Here is a 23,370-nt window from a genome sequence, read left to right on the forward strand (position 1 = left end):
TCGTATAAAAACAGTTTCCAAAGGCCCACAAATCAGAAGCAGCCATACACGTTTCATAAGTGCTTTTTCTTCGTGGAATCACGATCATATTCATTCTGTTGCATTATTCCATAGCATTTCAATTACTTGAGAAAAATATAATATGTCCATTTACAAGACCTCCAAACTTCAATCAGGATGTCATCAGCCAAAGCATACTTCAAATGTTTAATTTGTAATACAGGTATTATTTATTTTCCCTATATGTTATGTTGGTTTTGATAGACCTTATCTCTGTTAAATATTGCAGACAGAAGTACAAAAATGAAAAAGATGAAAAATAAGATTCAATGCTAGTCACATCGTACAAAAGTGGAGATGACAAGTCCTTAAACCGAAAGAAAACCGTACCATGAACTTCTCTCATATAAATAAGTCAAGTGAGATATTTCATATGGGGAAGAGCAATCAATTGCTAAATCCAAAAGCAGAAAGCCGTAATATTATAATAATAATAAAAGCTTAAAAAAGATGGCAGTGCTATATCTAAACTCATTTTAATCACAAACTTTTGGAACAGTTTCGATGAGGACATTGAAGTGTAACACAACTTTGAGGTTCTATATGTGCCATGTATTACTGGAATTTGTTTGAAATTTTAAGTACAAGATGGCTTCAATTTGTTCAATTTTATATTTGTTGTTTAAAAAGAGATACCGCAGGAAGACTATGAGGGTACAGACTATACTTCAATCATCAAAATTTCAATGAAATAAGATAAGGCTCACTGAGGAAGAAAAGAGACCCAAAAATTCAGGAGATAAAACCGCCAACAATATGTATTAATCTTAAGAAGTTGCGAGTTTTCGTTTTACACAAAGGCTAAACACAAGTAGTTTCATACTTTAAAAAAGGCAGACATTTTTTATTCGTACAAACCAAACCTTTATAGCCAAAGATGGGTAATATTTATATATATCAACCCAGATAACATTCAGTTGTCTCTAGTAGTGTTCTTGATCCATTCAAGGTACTTCACATTACCGCCATTGATTGGCAACGCAATTACTTCAGGAACACTGCGAGTAATAAAGCGGAATAAATATTTCTACTTTTCTTTTGATGTGTTCCAAGTTTCTAACAAAATGCACTTAAGATATCAATCCTTGACAGTGATAACGAATTTAAAGGATCTTACTCGTATTCATGGTTAGCTTTGACGTGCTCGGTCAAAGAATTTAGAAGAGATTCTCTGGTCTTAATGATGAGCAGTTCTTCAGAATCTGTTTGTACCTGTAAACAAAAGATAATGGTGGGAATCAGTTCGCATATCCAGTTTCCCGGTTATTAAGAAAGTGCTTGGACAAGAGAGAAAATTAGGGAAATTTTTATAACGAATCTAAATTTAGTCAATTTTATTTTGATTTATGAATTTGCATATCTAACACCTAAATTTTTCTTTTTGCATTTAAACCACTCAAATCTTTTATATCGCATTTTAAAAAAGTACCATTTTAACTTCTAAAAAGTGAAATATACATTTTTATGCATAGGTAAGGTGGTATGTATTAAAAAAATTGAAGTTTAGGTGTTAGATATGTAAACACATAAGAATTGAGTGTTATTAATGTAAATCTTCCTACATTTATTTTGATTGTACAATACAAAAAGATATCAATCAAAATTTATATTAAACTGATTCCAAAGCAAATTTAATAAATTTGAAACCACATTGATAAAAAATTTGAACAGGATATCCATTTTTTTCCCCAAAATTTATTGCCCAGACCCCATGGTATAACCAAGCTGGGACAGAAAATAAATGCCATAGGAAATCGTGTTGTGTACCTTGCCATCCCACCAATAAATAGATTGAATTCCTGCAACCACAAATCAATGTCAGACTTGAGAGTAAATGAAGAAAAAATTAAAATAGAGAAAATAAGGATGAAATTTGTCGATACTATTTCCGTAGTTACTGTACTTGCAGCTTTCAACTATGTGAAGGAACACGAAACAATCAAACGGGAATGTCGTTCACACGGTAGAGGCAAGACAGTCCCAACATTAAATATTTACAAACAAAGCACATAGCTAATGCCTTCTATATACTCCCAACTACTTTTGCACGGTTTCATGCCCAACTAAAAGTCAAATTTGTGCCACTATAATACAGCTTGGATTGCATTTAACGCAAACATAAAGGCCAGCTAATCAGTTCCCTAGCACAATTCCAGATAACAAGATGGCTTATGTGCAGTAAAATTATGCTTTTTAGCTTAAAGCGGTTTATATTAAACAATAGTATTATTAGAATGTCAAAGCCCCCTTATGCTTATTTTTCAGTTTATTTTTCTTCCCAGTTATGCAAGATGGCTTCTTCTCAGACTTTAATCCAATTCTGAATCTGATAAAATATAAAATATCTCATCAAGTGCTATTTTAGTTTTTTTTTTTAAATTCAAATCATCATCATCAATAGTCTGGTCTTTACCTATTTGCATCTAGCTTTATCCATCCTCCACCATTCATTCCTCTATTGTTTTAGATTAATTCTATAAAATATTTTTATTTCTATCTTTAGCTCGCAATAGTATATATTTAAATGATCTAAATCTATTGTCTATTATATTTTTAATAAAAAATTGCTCTCGCAGTATCTCAATGTAAAAATTTGTCACAATCATTTTCTACTTCAAATATGTCCATCTTCAGTCTCATTTATACCAAAGGCCAAATTAGGTTGTTGACGACATCTTCATTGCCAAGCTCTCAAATCCATATAGCATAATTAGCCTAATTGTCATTTCATAAAATTTACCTTCAATTCTAAGATTATCTTTACCTATGAGGCAAAACTTCAACTATAAAATTTATACCCTCGCCATTATCCCCACTTTTATCAAGGATGGATTCAATGTGATAAAACTTAACACGCATAGGTATCACCAGATTTTCTAGCAAGATTAAGTGATATTCTAGCAATATAGACCGATAATTGTCACTTTTACATTCCTTATCAGGTGCTTCATTTTCATTTCAACCAAATAGGTGCATCAAAGTAATATTTTTACCATCACCAATATTTCCAATTTGATGTTGAACTAATGAACCAAATTCTAGTAAAATGTGCATTTAGTATCAAAAAATTTAGGGTGTGTTTGGAGCAGCTTGTGTTTATCCAAATAAACAGTTTATCCTGAAACACGGCCAGCGGGTGCCCGCGGATTCGATCCGCGGTCTGCATTTAGTGTAAAAACTCAACAGGGTTTTCGGATAAGCTACTAAAACATGTTTTCCAAACGGCGGCATTTAATGTAAAAACTCAACAGCATTTTTGGATAAGCTACTAAAACGTGTTTTCCAAACGGTGAGGCGGCGATTTGAATCCTCGCAAGTTAAACATCTTGTTCATCACGACCACCATCTTTAGTCGTATCCCAATATTTTGAAACTGCTTTAATTATTACAATTTTCATTTGTACCTATTGAGAGGCATTAAAAGCAATACTTTGCAAAGCTTTTTGAACAAATTTTATCCAAGATATAATTGGTCCAATCACTTTTCCGTAAAAATCCCTCAACATTAATTTAAATTTGCCAATTGGGTGTATTTTTTCACCATTTGATATACACATACAAACCGCCAAAATCTAACTTTTTAGAAACCTTATCTTCAAAGCATCCGTTTAAAATAACAATTTTTTTAATTTATCCTTCTTAATTTTGCACACATGAGATCTAGCACTTTCATTTCCATCACTCAAATTGGATATCAATGATTTTTCTAATGATTTGTCAAGACCCTAGCTCCCTGTATGAGCCATTGAGCCCGATAAAGATCTTCAAAGCTTCAGGATCTAACTTTCCCAAAAGCTCCATTTCTTTACCAACAACACCCTCCCAACACCGGAGCCTGTGCTGAAGTTCAGGCTCACTATTTCCAAATTGGAAGATCGGCTAAGAAGAGCTATCTTATCACCCTTTGAGCTTCAGGATCTTCCATATCTTTTGTAAGGGTTGTGATGACCTTTATGACAACAATCAAACACAACCCTTTGAGCTTAGCCATGAGCCTGTGCTAAAGTTCAGGCTCACTATTTTTTATGACCCTTTGAGCTTCAGGATCTTCGATATCTTTTGTAAGGGTTGTGATGACCTTTATGACAACAATCAAACACAACCCTTTGAGCTTAGCCATGAGTCTGTGCTACGATGCTCTGTTTTTCGTAATCCCATATGCAGCGGATACTCTAGGTCGATCTCGTCGTACTAGACCGCTAGGGTTGGGCTCTGATACCAAATTGAAAGAATTTGCTCAAAATCTTAATATATTCATGGAAGAATTTGACTTATATAGAGCCCTACAACTTTCTTTACAAATAAAACCATTGACTTCTTCTATATTTCATATCTACAAATAAGACCCTAAACTATATACAATTCTCAACAAATATATTACTCTGAAATCCACCATCAATATTTCACGTATACTCATCATTTAGAATAGTTTCAAGAAAAGGATATAATAAAATATATGACAAAGAATTGGATGTAGATTTACAAGAAAGATGAAGAAAAATGCTAGAATCTAAGAAATTGCCTGTAGGCTTATAAAAGAAGGTCAAAGCAAGCATTGAAAACTGGACTTATTAATTGAAAAAAGTGCTAAAAAAAATTCTAGACTAGACTATTTACATGGGACCATTTAATTCCAGTCTATAATTGTCAAATTAGTCCCTGGATATTTTCAATATGAGCTGAGATAATCCTCGGGAGATATTATTTTAGCCCCCAATAAAAGAGTTTGGGAACTAAATTGACTGTTTTATACTTTGGGACTAAAATAACTCTCTGCAAACAGCCAGGAAACAGCCAGGAGACTATTTTAACAATTTTATCACTTTTAATTTACAAGTATAAATTTCAATGTGCTGCACAGTTTAATGAAATAGTAAAATTTCCAGATGGATACCATTATATTTAAATGCACCGTTATCTTTATTATTAAATTAAAATTTCACATATCGTTTGTACAGGTCAACAAAAAACTTTTAATTGCGATAGTTAAATCGCTAGAGTTGAGTGAATATCCTCATATAAATCATGCATTTATTATGCAGATGTGTTAGACTAAGGTTATATAAGTAAATCAATAACATCGATAATTTTTCGAAATTAATATTATGTAACAATCTTAAATTGACTGATGCCAGTAAACCTATGATAGATAAATAGAATACAAACTTAGTCATAAAAGTATCATTTCACATCAACTGCATGATCTATCTTATCAAACGACGCAACAACTTTCCTAAAATTCATTAACTTTAATTTTTAAATGATAAGCAGTTAAAATTTATAGTTATATTACCATTTTTTAAAGAACTTTTCATAAGTAGCTTGTAAATTAAATCTCAATTAGAAAAAAAAATTATTTTAAGCAATCGATTTACTTTTAAAACTACATTAAAATAAAACCTAGCAATATGGGATTCATCCACAATTTAATGGCATTGTAAGAAATGTAATTTTTTTTTAATGTAATAAAGCATTATAAAATTCGAATATGTTTCCCCTATATATAAGGTAATCCAAAAACAAATTATATACTAAAATAATCACAAGGTATTGGAAAGATACATACAACTATATGTCAAGTTTTCTACTTTTTACTGAAGACCAAGTCCTACTTTGTAAAATAATTTATGTAGCATCTTTCAAGACTAGGCAAAATATATCTATTTTCAATCATTATAATAATTTAGCAGCATCCCCAATACATAATTCTAAAATAAAAATCTCTAAATGATTAATCATGAAAACAAAAATACACTATCTTTAAATTAATAGCCATTTTTAAATACGTAACTTTTGTTAAGAAAATATGAGTCATTATTTAAGTTTAATTAAATCCCACCAAAATTTCTTACAAGCCACGTTCTGCTCTTCCATATGATCAAACATGGTTATAGCACAAATTTTAAGCACATGCATGTTTATTGTCAATTATAGCACAATTTTTAAGGTCCAAAAAAAAATTCTATAAAAACTCAGCCATCTAGCATGTCCGTTTCTCAACTTCTTTTGAGAATTTGGATATTTTAAAAATTAATCAAAATAAACATAAATTTTGTAGGTTAATAGACCTGATATCAAAGACCTTGCATAATAATTTGAGATTTTGTTAATTCTCAATCAAATTTTCACTAAAAAATATATATATGATAGTACGTCCCGTTTAGCTAACACTCCCATAACACCCATCACAGAAGTAATCTCAAATGCACTACTAAAATCAAGCAACTCAAGTATAAATACATTGATAAGTCTTTTTTTTATTCAAAATTTCAATATTGAACTCAGATGAACAACGACCACCCTTTAAAGTAAATCCTTTAATAACTAAATAATAACAACCACAATTCCATCACTCGCTAATCTCATCCAAGAATCAGACGGTAATCATAACTAGGAGCCATTTGTAATCCTATTGGAAGAATTACGAGAACATAAGAATTACAGGCCATTTGTAGAAATAGAATCAAAAGCCAACCCTACCTCCAAAAAATTATACCTCTTTTTTTTTTCTATCGCATAATAAGTATTAAGGGCGTAAATAGAATGCAGCATAATTAAAATATAGTGTGCTTGAAATACTTTAGAGTTGTTTGATTATATCTAAAATAAATGCAAGATATCACTTTTTTTTTATTTGATTTGAAGTAAAATTAAATCAATAAAAAACCTATCTGTGACAGTAGGAGGTAACCAGTGAGTGAAGGATCCTCAGCGGGCGGGAGCGATAACGAGTGTCCAACAATGGGCAGCAACAAGGCTTGCAATCTATTTGAAATTTGATCAAATCTAATGAGGTTTAAACACACCAGAATTGAACTAGAGAGTGAGCTTGGAATATATCAAAACTTTACTCTGTATTCCATTCCTTCAAACCAAAAATTGAACCTCTTGAAATCCCTTCATTCTAAATGCAGTACACCTCTATTTCATACTACCAAATAACCCCTAAATGCCTACTAACACCATATCATATACCCTAATTTATATCTTATTCATTGATATAATAAAATCCAAGATAGTGTAACTTAATATACGTGGGTATCACTTTATTTTTCAATAATATTGATTGATAATAATTAATATATTACATACTAAATTTAATATCATATGATATTTTACTATTCCATTGATATTAAAACATATAGCCCCTAAAGATTTTCCCATCGCCAAACTTTGAACTTATCTGATATTATATTTGAAAGATACTCGTAATGGCACATCATTTTAAATATCTTTCATAAGTATCAAACCAAACAAAAAGATATAGACTCAATATTGATATTTGATACAATCCTACTATTATTGAATTTTTTTCATTCCAGAACTACTTCGAATACTAACAAGTGTTGCAACATATATCTTTAACAACATTGAACATTATCTTTAGCATATGATTTTATTTTTTAATTCACATTTAATCAATTCTCATCAAGCCTTCTGAAAGTCAAAAAAATAATGTAATCTATATGAAGTTATTTCACAGCGTTCAGTATTTATCAGTAAATGTTTTAAAAGGTCTTCTTGCCATGAAAAAAAAATTGTCATTGAAGCTGAAATTATATTTTTAAGGTAACATTGCATAACTCTCTTATTCACTCCTCCATCCAGCGACCCCCCCCCCCCCCCCAACTTTGAATCCTTCACAAGTGACACAATATATTAGTAACTTAAATTACCTATCGGTGAAGCTTCAAATAAGGAAAAACTAAAAACTGAACAGTTGCTGCATTGAAAGTTGAACGATAGAAGGCAGTCTGTACATTTAATTCAATCAAAGCAAATTCAATGAAATGCTAGCATTGAAATGAAAAAACACCTAATGCCACATTTTTAGAATATAAAAAAGCATGCCTCCGTTGAATCTATCCTACTATCCGTTTAAGGCTTTCAACGACACTAATATCCTTGAGTACAACCTCTTCGGTCAAATGGCTCTTCCAGAAATATCAAAAAGAAATGGACAGAAGCATCCAAATGCAAGAGAAGAAACAGGATAAACAGACAATAGGCAAAGGAATGTCATTGCAAGAACTACAATGGCAAATTGATGCATGTCATAAAAAAAATCAAGAACATACCAGGCACAATGTTGACACAGGCGGCAAGCTTTTCATTTACAATACTCTCAGCAAGTTTTTTCCCTGCAATAAAAAAAGATAACAAAAAGTAAAAAGTATGATAAAAGTTCACAAAAAAAGCAGGAAAATCCCTTATATAGATATATAAGATCGAGCTAAACTCTGTGCCATCTCTGATCAAAATATAAGTATTGCCCACTTGATTAGGTTACACAGAAGATTACTAAAAGAATAAAATCGAAGTTCTATAGTTACTTAAGGTCCATCTCACTGAAAAAACTCTCTCAATTAGGAAGAAATGGTTTGGCTGATAATGTAAGCTACAACAAACTTGACTTGGATTTAAGATGAATGTTTAAGCCGCCAGTGTGTAAAAAAACAAAAAAGGCCGACAAGTAGAAGAAAACAAAGAACAAATCCGTCTGGAGTAAGAGTGGATAATTGTAGATAGATCTTTCTAAATGCACTAAAGATCGCTCATCCAAAGAGCATTGATGAACCGAGAAGCTTTAAGCTTCAAGTGAATGACAATAAAGTTAAAAAAAAAAAAAATCTCTCAAAGCATATGCGTCCATAAACAACAAAATACATGCTCCATGCTTAAATCTCTTGGCAGATAGATGTGCAGATTATTTAAGCGGAACTAGAAAAACAATTGAGAAATTGAAACAATTAAATCTGTGCTTTGAAGGCATCAACTTATGTTCAGTCCAATCTTGCTTTATTTCTTGTATTCCTCAAAATGTAGCTGAATTTACACCATTGTTTGTAACTAAAAAAGAATCAAAATTTTTCTGATGCTAGAATTCCATGAAAAATAATGTCATTGTTTTTATGACAAGGATAATATTGATACATATCAAAAAGCCAAAAACTACTGAGACTAACCTACTTCATGGTTTGGAACGGTAACATAGACAACAATGGAAGGCACGGTGCTAGCAGCAGCCATTCCTGTAGAATGAAGAGCTCCTACGGATGGTTGATTAGCAAATTTTGGTCTGCAAAATTTACAAATTCAACAAATGAGTGAAGTTGAAAATACATCACATTAAAAAAAAGAAATATCTATTATTAGTACGATAAAAATATCCAATGAATGACAGAGTGAGATCACAGCATGATTTTACAGAGCTAAGCCACAAGTGATGGAGACAAAAAAAAAAAACAATTGTCTTGAAGGCCATCTGTTAATATAGATCATCATAACTTGTACAACTAATATCTCAGTTTAGACAAGCGCAAAGACAACCAGAAGAAGAAAACAAGTTGTGCTAGGGGGGAATTCTCTCTATAAGCATTTGTGACAAAACTCGTAGCCCCAACCAAAGTATTTTGAGCCAAATTTATGCATCCCCTTCCTCATTCATTAATGTTAAATGTAGTATTCACGTGTCATTCACCGTTTGCAACAAGCTGGAAAAAAATCAATAAGGATTAAAAAAAAAACATGACAAAATAAAGAAGAAAACATGCGCAAGCAGAAATAGGATAATTTCATTTTCCGTGAAGCTCAGTTTAATAGTTTAATAATTCAGCTGTTCAAGACGTCTTGATGAAGAACATTGATTTATGAGCATTAATTCGTGAGATGCACTTAAGAAACTCTTAAAGCAATGAGTTTAGCAACCTATAATGTCAAATCAATGTACTTGACTATAATCATTCTTAGTAAATTTACACTCAAAATATAAAATAAATTATAATTCAAATGTTTTCTGGTACTATGGGGGCTCCCTCATAATGATGTGTAGAGTGTTATAGGCTTTGCTTAGACAGTAAGTCAAACATCAAAAACAAAGTTATACTAAGAAAACAGCGAGTGCTGGCAACATCTAATAGTGAAGCATCATAACTTGAACAATAAAATGATTTGCAACCCTACTTGCTGAAGATTGGTGTTCTAGTTCTTCCAAGTGGATCTTGATGATGCACCTGAGCAATGCATGTAATGGTTTGTCATTCAAAACTAACCCAGATTGAGGGGTAGACTTCCCAACCTAACTGCCATCTCACAAGGTTACCCGCCATGCTTTGGGATAGTCCTACAAAATGAATCTTTTAAGTGTTGGCAATACCACTAGGATTCACATAATTATGTGGGAAAGACAAATAGCCTTAACAATAGGAAGCCAAGGTTCTGACTGGAATGACTTTTTATATTTCTTTTTCCAAGTATTACTCTTTGATTCTGCCTTGCAAATATTCATTAATTTCTAGCCATTTTTTCCTCAAATCAGTAACTGAATTTATTGTTACCCTATTTTTCCTATGAAGAGGACAACAGATGCAATTGAACTCCTATGTAGGTGCTAGGAGAAGATTGACTGCAGGAGCTTGAGCTGAAGTAGATAGAGGTGCTATGTTGAAGGAGTTCGACAGCTGGATGGATAAGTTTGAATACTGCTGATGAAGAATTTGGCTGCTTACTATGGAAGACGATAAGCATTACATATGACTGGCGCATAACACAAAAAAGAGATGGCTAGTTGTTGAGGTCTTCGGTTGAAAACAACAAGGGAGCGGAGAAGGATAACTATATAAGAACAAAGAGGGGAAGAAACTGCAACATTTGTTCAATTCTCAAAAAATAGTTGTTCACAAAATAGACTCCTAACTCCCTATTTATGTAAGGATAAAAATGACTAGATTCAAATGAAACATTATCTTAAAAAGATAAGAATGCTTGAAAATATTTATTATCCCTAAAACCAAGGAAATAATCTTTTGTGGAACTCAAGGAAGCACAATTGCAAAGCAACTAACCGAATGGATATTAAATGTACTGGAGGCCTGGATCACGTTATCTTTTCACTCCTACAGAGGCATTTTTCCTTCCATGATCATCCTAATATCTATTCTTGTTATGTATCTTTACTGGACTCCTAGAAGATGATTTTAATATTTACTCGTATAGAAGCAGATTTTTTTCGTGCTTGCTGAGGCACAACTTCATGTTTTGGGTGTTCCAGAACTATGCTCTGTTGCAAAAAAACTTTTTTGGTGGACACCCCCTTTCAAATAATGTATTCTCTCCCAATTTTATTAAAAATATATATAATTGATTGCTTCTATAATATATGATATCTATTCCAATAGACATTTTCTAATAATATGTGTAAAATTTTTGGAGGAACCTTCTTAGAGAAAAACATTTTTTTTCGAAAAAGAGAAAAAATCTATAATTTTTCATTTAACTAATAGAAGCAAATAACAAGTATATATACGACTTAGACTAACCCTAATACAATTAGAAGGAAATTCAAAATCATTATGATAAGAAGAAAAGAAATAAAACATAATAAATGATAATTATGGGAGAGAAATTCTCCCCTTCAAATGTAGTAGCTAGCCTACAGTTTCATAAACCATGGGTAAGCCCACGTGGCCCATGATCAACACTCCCCCCTCAAGTTGGGTTGGATTTGTCATGTCAAACGTGTTGTTGAGAATATTGAAGTGGTGTCGAGAAAGAGCATTGGTAAGACTGTCAGCAATCTGATGCTAATTCAAGTACAGCTTAGCTGAACAATCCTACCATTGATCTTCTCAGAGATGAAGGGTCAGTCAATCTTTACATGTTTAGTTCGATCATGAAGTACCGGATTCTTTGAAATACTGATGGTTAATTGACTATCACTGAACATCTTAATAGTGCTTTGGTTCTTCATATTTAGTTCAAGTAGTAGTTTCTTTAGCCACACTCCTTCACAAATTCCTAGGGCCGGGGCACAATACTCAACTTTTGCATTGCTTCTTGCCACCATAGAATACCTTTTATTTCTCCAAGTAACAAGGTTACCACATACAAATGAACGGTAACACATAGTAGATCTTTTCACGGTCAGTTCCCCTGCCCAGCTAGCATCAATACAGCTCTCAATATCATGGTTCCCTTTTTTTTTTTTTTGTGAATATCCATCCACATATTGGATGGATTCATATTTAGGTACCTTAGGATTTGAAAGATCGCTTATAAATGTTCTTCATTTGTATCGTTCATACATTGGCTCGCTAAACCCACAAAAAATACAATGTTAGGCCATGTATGTGACAGATAAATGATTTTCTCCACGAGTCTTTGATACATTCCTTTCTCGACTATAGTGTTATCCTTTCCTTCTGATGCTTTTCGATTGAAATCCATACAAGTATATGTTGGTGTGCATCCCGACAGTCTTGCCTTCTTTAATAATTCAATGATATATTTTCTCTAAGATATGACAATGCCTACTTTGTATCTAGCTACTTCTCAGGAAGTATCTTAAAATTTAAAGATCTTTAATCTCACACTCAAAAGTCATTATTCTTTTGATTATATTAAGTTTCCTTATATCCTTATCTACAAGAATAATGTCATCAACATATACAATAAGGATTGCCATCATAACTTTTTCATTCAATTTCACAAATAATATGTGATCGGCCTGATATTGATGGTACCCATTGGCAAGAATAGTTATGGTGAATTTTTCAACACATACTCTGGGAGATAGTTTCAACCCTTACAATGATTTTTTTAGTTTACATATCAGCTAATTATTTGTGTTGTTCTTTAATCCACAAGGCATCTTCATATATACTTCTTCCTCGAGATCTCCATTTAGAAATGCATTTTTAATGTCTAACTGATATAAAGGTCAATCTCGATTGACACCCAATGACAATAATACTCTTATTGTATTGAGTTTTTACACTAATACAAATATCTCCTAATAGTCAATCTTATAAGAGTAAGTGAACCATTTTCCGACAAGCCCAACCATGAACCTTTTTATACTTTCATTTGCTTTGTATTTAATAGTGATTATCCATTCGCACCCTATTATTCTTTTCTCAGGTTGTAAAGTTGTAATGATCCATATATCATTCTTTTCAATGATAAGCATCTCTTCTTCCGCAATCTTTTTCCAAGCAGGAATAGATAATGCTTTTTTGATGAAATTTAAAACTTGCACATTATCTAAGTTTCGAACAAAATATTTGTAAGAGGATAATAGTTTTTCATAGATCATAAATCCTTCTAAAAGGTATTTGCAGAATTCTTGTACCATTTTAGTGTTCATGATGCATTGACCCAACCTCTTTTAGTGTTCATGATGCATTGACCCAACCTCTATGTGAATATTTGTGGTGTGCGAAGTTGGTTCAGGTGATTTACATTCCTGATTTTACATATTGTCCCTCACATGCTCACTGAATTTCTTCTTTATGGAGTAAACACGGAGTTTTTGGTTCTTGGTGAGAGTTGTGGAAGAATTTGGTGTAGTGGGTTCATTTTCAGGTTGATTTATGATAATGGGGACAAGAGTGAGTTAATTGGAGATATAAGGGAGGTGAGTTCAAGGTTCTTGAATGATAACATAAATCCTATGTTCTCTCCAACTCTTTTCATGAATGTTAAATTTGTGGTAATAATGTTGATTTTTGAAGAAGGTGACATCCATGGAGTTGTAAATTTTGTGGTTTGGGTTGGATTTGAGTTTCTAGAGAGTACATATATACCCTTTTTTTGTTTAAAGAGTATCCCACAAATAAGCAATTGATTAACCTAAGATCATGCTTGGCTTAATATGATTGATGTAGATGAACCAAAAATTTTTTAATGGTAGCTTAGAGGTCGAGGACTGAATATGTGGATATAATTTTATGAGAGTATTTGAAAGGTTTGATAAAGTTTAGCATTCTGTTAGGCATACTATTTATGAGAAGTAAATGTAAGAATTGCATCGCCACAGTAATGTTTTGGCACATTGTTAGTGAATATAATTGATTGGGTCATTACGAAGATGTTTGTAATTTCTCTCAGTTATACAATTTTTGTTGGGAGAGTAAATATAAGAGCTTTATGAATGATGTCATGTTTGGATAGATAAAGGTCAAGAGGAGTTGCAATCTTTTGCATTATCGGATTTGAGAATTTAAATTTTTCTTTGAAATTGGGTGATATCATGTTGTAGAAGATGTCAAATAAGTTTGCAGTTTCAGACTTTTCTTTCAAAAAAAAGTCAAAGTGGATCTGGTGTGACCATCGATGAATGCGACAAACAACTTAGCTCCATTTGTAATTTTTTTTATTTTTGAGGGCTCCCAAATATCAATATGAATGATAGAGAATGGATGTGTTGCTTTGTATTTCAGGCTTGGGTATACTTGTTGAGTATGTTTAGCAAGTTGGCAAATTTCATAGTAATAAGAACTGAGTTTTTCATTGACAACAAATAAGGATGCAATTTTTCAATATAATAGAAGCTAAGATACCTAAGATGAAAATGTCATAACATAACTTGGCTCTCATCAGAAATAGAATAAAATACAGAACCTGATTCAGATGATTGTGAGCAATGGGATGGTCCTTTTGATGTGGGAAAATTAATAAGCAGATAAAGTTCATGATAGATACTAGCACTGTCAATCACTTTTCTCGATTCCATCACCTGAAATTCACACAAACTATGATAAAATTCAGTAACATAATTCATGTTGCAAATAAGTTTACCAATAGACTGTAAACTACAATTTAGGCACATAAAACACATATTGAAGAATAAGGTAGTTTGTGAGTTTCATACTTCATCTTCCTTCCACAAATGAAAGAATGTTATCTATGGTTCTAACTGCAACATGGTGCTTGAAAGAATGGAATGATTGGAAATCTGTAATATCACTCGTCATATGGTTCGATGCTTCAGAGCCCACTATTCAAGGCTGATTCTTTTTATTGAGAGCAATGAGAGCGGATGGGAGACTACCATAATGTGCAAAAAAACAGGTAGATGACTCAGAGTATTGCTCCTGAATTCTTTAGAGAGCTTGAAGTTGTTCCTCACTGAATGGACTATGTTCATGAGGGTTGCCTTCCTTTGATGCATTTGTCCGATTTTTCCCATCACTTTTAACTTTATCGGGTTTCCAATCTATAGGTTTTCCTATAAATTTTTACAGCACTTCACCTTCAAATGACCAAGCTTCTTACAATGTTCACAACGCATTATGTTCCTGTTTTGATTTTTTATCCTATGAATATTTGTGAGTGTATAAAGCTGAGGTGTTGACATTTGGTGTGGTGGGATTATTTTTCATCATGGGTTTCAAGGAATCAATAAGCTACTCATGTTGTTTGGCCCAGCAGTATTCTCAAAGATTGGTTGGAAGTCAGGACATCATCAAATTCATATGCGACCGAAGGAGGTGCACAAGATGACATTTCAAATTTATGAGGGTCGGTAAGAATTTCTAATCAAGTGAAAATAATTAATAGATGATGATGCCATATAGTAGCCTCTGATTCAACAGCAATTTTTCCATATTGACTACAATGTGTCTTTTTGAGGGGAGGGTATTGTAACATCAACGCCTAAGTGCAATTTATTTTTATTAGCCTAAGGGCAATTTAGTGTTTTATTATTTATTATTACTTGGTATAAACAGGGCTAATATGTTTAGGTTTGGGGGCATGCATGAAATTATTGTATTGAGTCTTAGGGTTATGATTTGGGGAAGACTCCCTACCTCTCAAATTGTAGGATTTGGGAGAATTTGTCTACCTCTCGAATTGTATATGCTTATCTTTTATGTATTCATGTGAGTTGTGTGGTGTTGTATTGCTTTGATTTAAGATTGGTGAAATAAAAATTTTTGTGCCCTTATTTATGTGGAAAAATCTTCTCGGATCATATCAGTAACATTCATGGAGTTGTATATTTCTCTAATGATTGGAGAATAGTATTTGTATTCTTTTTTAATAGAGTAACCGGAGAAGATGTATCTGAGAAACTTAGGATCAAGTTTGATGTGGTGTTATTGGTGGATGCGAACAAAGGCGGAATAATCAAAAGCTTTTGATAATCTCAAAAGAAATAGATAGGATATGTAGATATAATTCTATGAGAACATGACAAGGAATTTGAAATTTTAAGGGTTGACTAGGCATCCTTTTGATTAGATATGTAGCTATGAGTATAACTTCTCCCCAAAAGTCTGTTAAGACACGTGATTAAAGAGCATAATGGCACGGGTGACCTCAATTATCTATTCTTCCACTCAACGATCTCATTTTATTAAAAAAATAATAAAATAACTTATATGAATAATACACTGCTTCAAAAAATAAAAATTCAAAAGAGAATTAAAATAACTCTTATAATTATTTGTTCTAAGAACTTGAATTTTATTTTGAAATTGAGTGAGGATTATGGAATGAAAAGATTAAAAATGATGGTTATTTCAATGTGTGTATGTTTTTTATTTTTTATATTTTTTTTTCATAATGAATGTCTACATTGTCTTGTATGACCAACAACGAATGTTGCTAATCATCATACCCCATTTATATATTTTTTTCCGGATATTGTTGTGAATTACACAAAAAGAATGTGAAAGCTTTTATTGAAGTTTAGAGTATACATGTTTAGTATGTTCTGCAAGTTGTCATATTTCACATTGATAGAGATTGAACTTTTTATTAGTGTACACAAATGTGAAAATATTTTTCATTATGCAAAATTTGGATGACCAATGTAACAATGACTTAACATAACTTGAAACTAAATTGACAAAATTTAAAATAGACTCAGAAATACAACTTGTCAAATTAACTTATTTGTCGATGAAGTTATTTTCTTTGAACAAATATAGACTATCAAACATCTCAACACAGTCAATTATCTTTCTGGAGTCCTCTAACTAAAAATCACAAAAAATTAAATTAAATTTAGTCACACATATTAAGGCCTTGTTTGAGCAGACGTTTGGCCTTCGTTGCGTCGTAAAGACCGTCAAGAGAATGTTTCATTCATTTGGTCGGTCAAGTTCTTGAGAAGCGATTCTACCGTAATGTTACTTTTAACCGTTTTTGGATGTCAAAGTCCAATCTTCATTTTGTTTCGGACGTCCATTCGGCTAATTCAAAAATGAAAAAAAACTATAATACGCTCAACAGGGGTCTCATTCTCCGATTACGTAGAAGACACCTTCGACGGCCAAAGCAAGTAACATCAACTATATCTTCCGACAATTCAATTTTTTTCTCTCGGTATAGGAGGAAGCTTTTCGAAGTTATGAAAGCAAACTCACTTTTTAAAAGCAAAACCAGAAATTCTCCAATGGAATTAATGCAATATGTACGAGGGTTCTACATGGGAATCTAATGGAGTGAATGTCATACATGTTACAGTTGATTTTAGGATATTAAGCTTTTCGAGGTTTTTTTTTGTTTGTTTTAGGGTTTTTACTTTTCATTAGTTATAATAGATTTTATTAAATCTGATTTAGGTGATTACTAACTTGTCAGATTTATTTATGTAGAAGTTGAATATTTCATCATCAACGACACGAATCACGCCGAGTGTCGCCCAATGAGAGCCATAAAAAATTCTATAAATAATTTATGAGTGTTAAAAATGATGCTTATAAATTTAAAATTATTTAGGCTATTATAATATTTTATACTAAAAAAGTTATAGCTATTAGTGCTAAAAAGCACATAAAATTTTCCAAATTCAACCAGTAATATTGACTTTAATAACCATTACTTTATCTTGTTTATTCCATAGTTACTTTTAAATGTGTTTTTTTTAAGAAGAAGCTTTCTCAAACAAATCCTAAGTCACGAATAAATTTTTTGATTGAGAGTAGATTGCAATCTAATTTTGAGACATAAAAAATATAGTAGAAATAATATATCAATTCACCTAATCTAGTTCCTGCTACTACTAAGAATGAACCAGCAACCATTCAAACCGCAGGATGACTGGTACATGAGTTAAAATTTTTTGAGAGGTTGATGTCTCTCGTCATGATCCGGGGCTCCAGTGTCAACTATCCAAAGTTTAGGTTTATTTAATAATAAAAGTATGGTATAAGATATTTTGGTGTACTAACACTGGTATATTTTTCTGCATATGATTGTGATGCGTCCAGAATTGAAATTATCACTAAACATTTTTTGTGATGGACTAAATTATGCATTGTTATTTGATGTGATAGTAGCATCTGCACGGTTCTCACTACCATCTCTTCCATTATATGGCTTCCAATTTGCAATTTTCTTATGTAATTTCTAATATATTTTCTTCAAATATCCAAATTTTTTATAATAGTTGCTCCATGATCATCCATTATTGGGCATATTATTTTGAGAGGATTTATGAGTGTACAAAGTTGATCCTTCAACAGATTGTGCGGTGTGGTAGTCTATCATCATTAACTTCTTTATGCTCTCCTCCCTGCTAACTTATGCAATGCCTTCTACAATATCATCCTGCAATGCCTTCTCATAATTACAATATCATCCTGCAATGCCTTCCTGCAATGCCTTCTCATAATTCTCTCGTGATTTTATCTTGATCTTTATTGAGGACAAGGTGGAATTTGATTGTCATTTTTCTTCAATGATCCTCTCATACAAGCAGAGTCGTCAAGACATTTCGAAGCATAAACCTCATACATTCTGATTGCAGCCAACAACGTGTGAGTGTTAAAATATAGAATAACACTCAATTCTCTGTGAATCATGAAGCTTGATCTCAATATTAAATAAATTTGAGGAATTTTCAATGCTAGAGCAAGTTTGACGTACAACCTCCTATATCTCATTGGTTGTCCTAAAGTGCAAAAAATATTCTCTAACCTTTGTGGTCATAGAATTTATTAACCATAACATAACCATGTGATCGTCAGTTTTTCATGCTCCGTAATTGGAATCCGTCACTTCCCAAGAGTTAACCTGTAGATATTCATCCTTCCCTCTCCCATATATGTACATGAAGATATATTTTGACCATTGAAGAACATTATGGCCTTGCTTAAATAGAATTTGAAAGTATCCATGGTTGTAAAATTGGACAAATCATTCATTTTGAAGTTATTAAATTCCATTCATCAATCTAATAATTTAGATCTTGATGAAATAAGTATTAGAATTATCTCTAATAAACTGAGATACTTTTTTTCATCAATAAGCCATTCATCATTTTAACCTTAAAAATATTTGCTTTAACCCTCTTTAAAAGATATTCCCATTCCATATAATAAACACATTGTTTAAATCAAACATGTATGAGAGGTTTGTCACTAAAATAGATAATGCCTCATGAAATTTAATGTGTATAAACTTGAAATTTTCTTTATTTTCTCATCTTAAAACTAGTTATGCAATTATAATGAATTTATTTAGAAGCATAAATGTATTTTAAACCACCACTAACTGTTGCATATCTTATTTAACAATTATTTGAAGAAGCAGTTGTGAAACCACTAAAGAAAGAACTGTTGTTTAAAAAGCTACGAAGGCTATGCCACAAAAAAAATGAAAAAGTTAGAACGCAGCTTTCTAATAGTCACTGCAAGTAGCTAGGAATGTTAGGAAAATGCAGCTTTCAGCTGCAGCTTTTTGATAACACAGACAAAATGCAGTTTTGTTAAACAAAAAAAACTTCAGTGCAATGCCGCACAACCGCCCTAAACGCACCCTTAATCACATGCATGATTTTCATCGAAGTTATCAACTTTTTATTTATAAGACTAATGCCAATCTAAATTGGAGATATAGAAAATTCCAGTAAACCAACAAAATAATGATTTGTCAAAATCCTAGGGTATATCCCATAGAAATCCTTCATAAATTAATTTCTAAGAAATTTGAATCATCTAAAGCTATAAAATAGATTGGGACAAATTTTTGCAACTTAAAAAACTTATTAATTTGTAATACTTGTCTAATTTTTATCATGAATTATCAGCCAATGTCTTGAAATCTTCTTTTTTTCCCACTTAATTCAATATTCGCATTTCATACATCAAATGCTTGAATTTTGATAAATCTATGTGGTCTTTACGATCTTGAAAATCTAGCCAATAATTTCTAGTAGAGACCAGCAGGATTTTTCATGATTTGAAATTTCTCACTAATTTTTTGTGATTATTTAAAAAACTTAAATAGTCATCATTACTATTATTATCCCAAATATTTGGAGTTTGCTTTACCAACCTTCTTTTTATTTTTTATGCTCCTATTGAGTGCTTCGGAGGATATTAAATTTATTCTTTATAAATCATTTTAACAATCTTCACTCATATTATCATATAAATCTACTTGTTCACTTCCCTAATCTTACATGATTAATTTTAACTACCAGTCTAATGAGTGTGGAAAATTTTTTAACGTTTAATATACATATCCAAACCAACAATGCATTTTTTAAATTATCATATATTCAGTTGAGGTCACTCCATCCACTCTAAAAAAAATTAATCATTTAATTATCCATCATTTCTTTTGCCACATGTCCATCTAAAATGTTCAAAATTTTATCATGCTTAAATTAGTTGCCAATAATCTTTTTTATTACACAACACTTGGATCCATATGACATCACCAGCCTCATTGAAGTTTTATAAAAACTCACATTAAGTCTAAAAAAATTAATTGGTTTATCGTAATAATGTGTCGTAGAAAGGAATGTGAATCTTTAGTAAAAAATTGTGTCAAGTGACAAAAGATCTTTCGAATTTTGGATAAAAGAACTTTTAAGGATCTTCTATATTCTGATTTCATCAAATTTATACTTAAATTGAGCATCTTGACAATACAAGTCTAAGACGCTGAAAGTAATCCAATCCAAGACAAAGTAAGCCTTCGATCAAACATTTGAAGTGTTGTTGGAGGCTTTAGTACATAAATTAGTAAATCAAATGATCTCAAAATTTGATATGCTTACAGCTAAATCGAGCATCTCGATGAGAGGAATCTAAAAATGCAAAAATCAATCAATTTTTAGGTTGTTAAAGCACTTATATGTAGAAAAAATTGACCTACGATCAAAAAAATCAATGTGGACAGTTCGATGGACTGTTTTCAAATTCTGGCTAAATTTATCAAAATATCTCCTTAGAAAATTATATATAAACCCTCATAATTCACTTGAAGAGGGATGTGAAGAAAAAAACAAGCTAACAACTAAAACATAACTCTTGAAGGAAAAAAGTACGACTACGATTTCTATCACTCGTCGACCTCCACTAACACTTGTTATCAACTAGATACAGTTGTGATAGTTAATTACGATTGTTGTAACCACCAAATACAACTCCTACATCCAAATATCTCTATTGTAGCAACCAAAAGAGTTATTGTAGTTCCAACAATCCCTATATGGTTGTATTTGCAAGGTTATTTCAATGTAGTTGTGATTTAAACATAATTTTGTAGTCCTAACTTTCCTAATTCAAGAGAATAGTAAACAATTGTACTTACAATTTTCTAGTGAATTGTTTTGACTGAGTCAAACTCTATGAATTTTTTCCTTTCTTGAAATTTTTCACCTAAAAAATTATAGTTATCTTTTACACTTAATCTATGTGCGCTAGAAAATTATACTAAGATAAGGCTTAAGTTTTTTCCACCATGAAAATTTTTTTTTAGCAACAACAACAAGCTTTTATCTCACTAAGTGCGTTCGGCTACTTGAATCATTTTTATCTGTTGTGCCAAATTGAGTGTCATATTTTCATTCAATTCTAATAAATTAAGATCATTTTGATACAACATACTTAAATCTTTTAAGTCTACCTCTACCTTTCTTAACATAAGTCAAATCTAAAATATCTCTCCTAGCTTGAAAATTAGATGGTCGACGTTTAATGTGATCAAATCATCAAAGACGACTATCTCTAATCTTGTCTGCCACTAGAGCTACAAAAATTCTTTCACGGATATATTCTTTTCGCATTTTGTCTCTAAGTGTAAATCCACTCATCCACCAAATCTTTCACATCTCAGCAACACTATACTTAGTTTTATGCTTCTCTTTTATAGGCCAACATTTTGTGCCATAAAGCAGTACGTGTCTCACCACCATCTTATAAAAATTATATTTTAAGTCTAAGCGGAAATTTTTTATCGCACAATAGGCCCGATGCATCCCTCAACTTCAGTCATACAACTTGAATTCTACTAACATCGCCATCTATATACCAACACTTTGAATAAAATACCTGAAATATCTAAAATTATCACTCCTTTTAATGATTTGATCACCCATTGTCACAACTCTGTCGGTAGACCTATTACTACTAAAATTACAATCTATGTATTCAGTTTTATATCTACTTAGAAGAAGGCCTTTAAACTCCTAAACACTAAACCCTGCTACTACTATAAATACATTACATGCATTCAATTTTAGATCTACTCAAACAAAGACTTTTAAACTCTAAAGTGGACCTCTATAATTCAAGTTTTCCCTTAACTCTTTCTCTAGTCTTATCCACCAAAAAGATATCATCAGCGACAAGCATACACCAAGGTACATCTTCCTGTAAATGTTCAGTAAGAGCATCTATAACTAAAGCAAAAAGATATGGGCTTAAAGCTGATCCGTGATGAAATCCAACTAAAATAGAAAAATACTCGGTCAATCCTCCTATTCAAACACAAGTAATGGCTCTAGTATGAATATCTTTAATGACTAGAATATAATTCATATTGACATCTTTCTTTTCTAGAACTCTCCAAAGAACTTCACTTGGAACCTTATCGTAAGCTTCTTCTAAATCAATAAAAACCATATGTACATCCTCCTAGCTCTCTCTGTACTTCTCCATCCAAGTTCTCAATATGTGTATAGTTTTCATGGTAGACTTGCCCAGCATAAATCCAAGCTGATTTTTAAATTGCATCCAATGTCGCAATTGTTGGAGCAGAGTTATTAAAATCGAGGAACGAATACTACGTTCAAGAAGAACAATAAATAAATAAATATTTGCGACGAAAAAGCCATTAGGGTTTCGTACCTAAGAAGAGGGGCACGGCGCTGGGAATGGATACACCCCGCTCTGTACGAGAGCGCGGAGAGAGCGCCGAGGCTTAGCACCCAGAAAGCACCAACGAGAGGGACTCGTCGGCGGTGAAGTGGAGCGGCGCTCGAAGCAGCGTGGCCGGACGGCAGCGCTATCGGTAGGGCTCTCAGGAGATGCCCGCTCAGGAGATTCCCGAGTACCATGTTCCTGTGCTTCTCGAACCTTCTATATATACAAGTTTATAGTGCGCTTCCTTTCGGTCTCGGACAGAACGAAATCCATTTCGTTTTAAGGATCAGTTTGTTATTCAGAAAAATCTGAATATTATATAACAAGCTTGGATTGGGGTTATATTTCTCAAGGATAATCTCTTTCTTTTCATGAACTATGAATGTTAATGTTGTTAATCGTTTGGTTTATTTCATATTAAATA

General features: G+C 32.1%; 1 protein-coding gene across 1 annotated transcript; it reads right to left on the reverse strand.

Annotated features, from left to right (window-relative positions):
- Nucleotides 1-791: 791 nt before the first annotated feature.
- LOC110028975 (protein CutA 1, chloroplastic) lies at nt 792-23,155 on the reverse strand. The gene is made up of 6 exons (XM_020731062.1): nt 22,932-23,155; nt 9,027-9,139; nt 8,139-8,201; nt 1,828-1,859; nt 1,178-1,272; nt 792-1,058 (listed from the first exon to the last, which is right to left on the reverse strand). Exons 1-6 carry the CDS (start codon nt 23,138-23,140, stop codon nt 974-976), a joined length of 597 nt encoding a protein of 198 aa, XP_020586721.1. The 5' UTR covers nt 23,141-23,155; the 3' UTR covers nt 792-973.
- Between the last annotated feature and the right edge of the window lie 215 nt (nt 23,156-23,370).

This window comes from Phalaenopsis equestris, unplaced genomic scaffold (assembly GCF_001263595.1).
Source record: "Phalaenopsis equestris unplaced genomic scaffold, ASM126359v1 Scaffold000540, whole genome shotgun sequence".
Taxonomy (NCBI): Eukaryota; Viridiplantae; Streptophyta; class Magnoliopsida; order Asparagales; family Orchidaceae; genus Phalaenopsis; species Phalaenopsis equestris.

Bases quoted from the DNA above. Each gene is read 5' to 3' on its own strand.
- LOC110028975 (XM_020731062.1), bottom strand. From the start codon at position 23,140: ATGGTACTCGGGAATCTCCTGAGCGGGCATCTCCTGAGAGCCCTACCG. The intron at 9,140-22,931 runs GTACGAAACCCT...TAAATTTTGCAG, and splicing joins CGCCGTGCCCCTCTTCTTAG to ACCAAAATTTGCTAATCAAC. The intron at 8,202-9,026 runs GTTAGTCTCAGT...TTTTTATTGCAG, and splicing joins CGTTCCAAACCATGAAGTAG to GGAAAAAACTTGCTGAGAGT.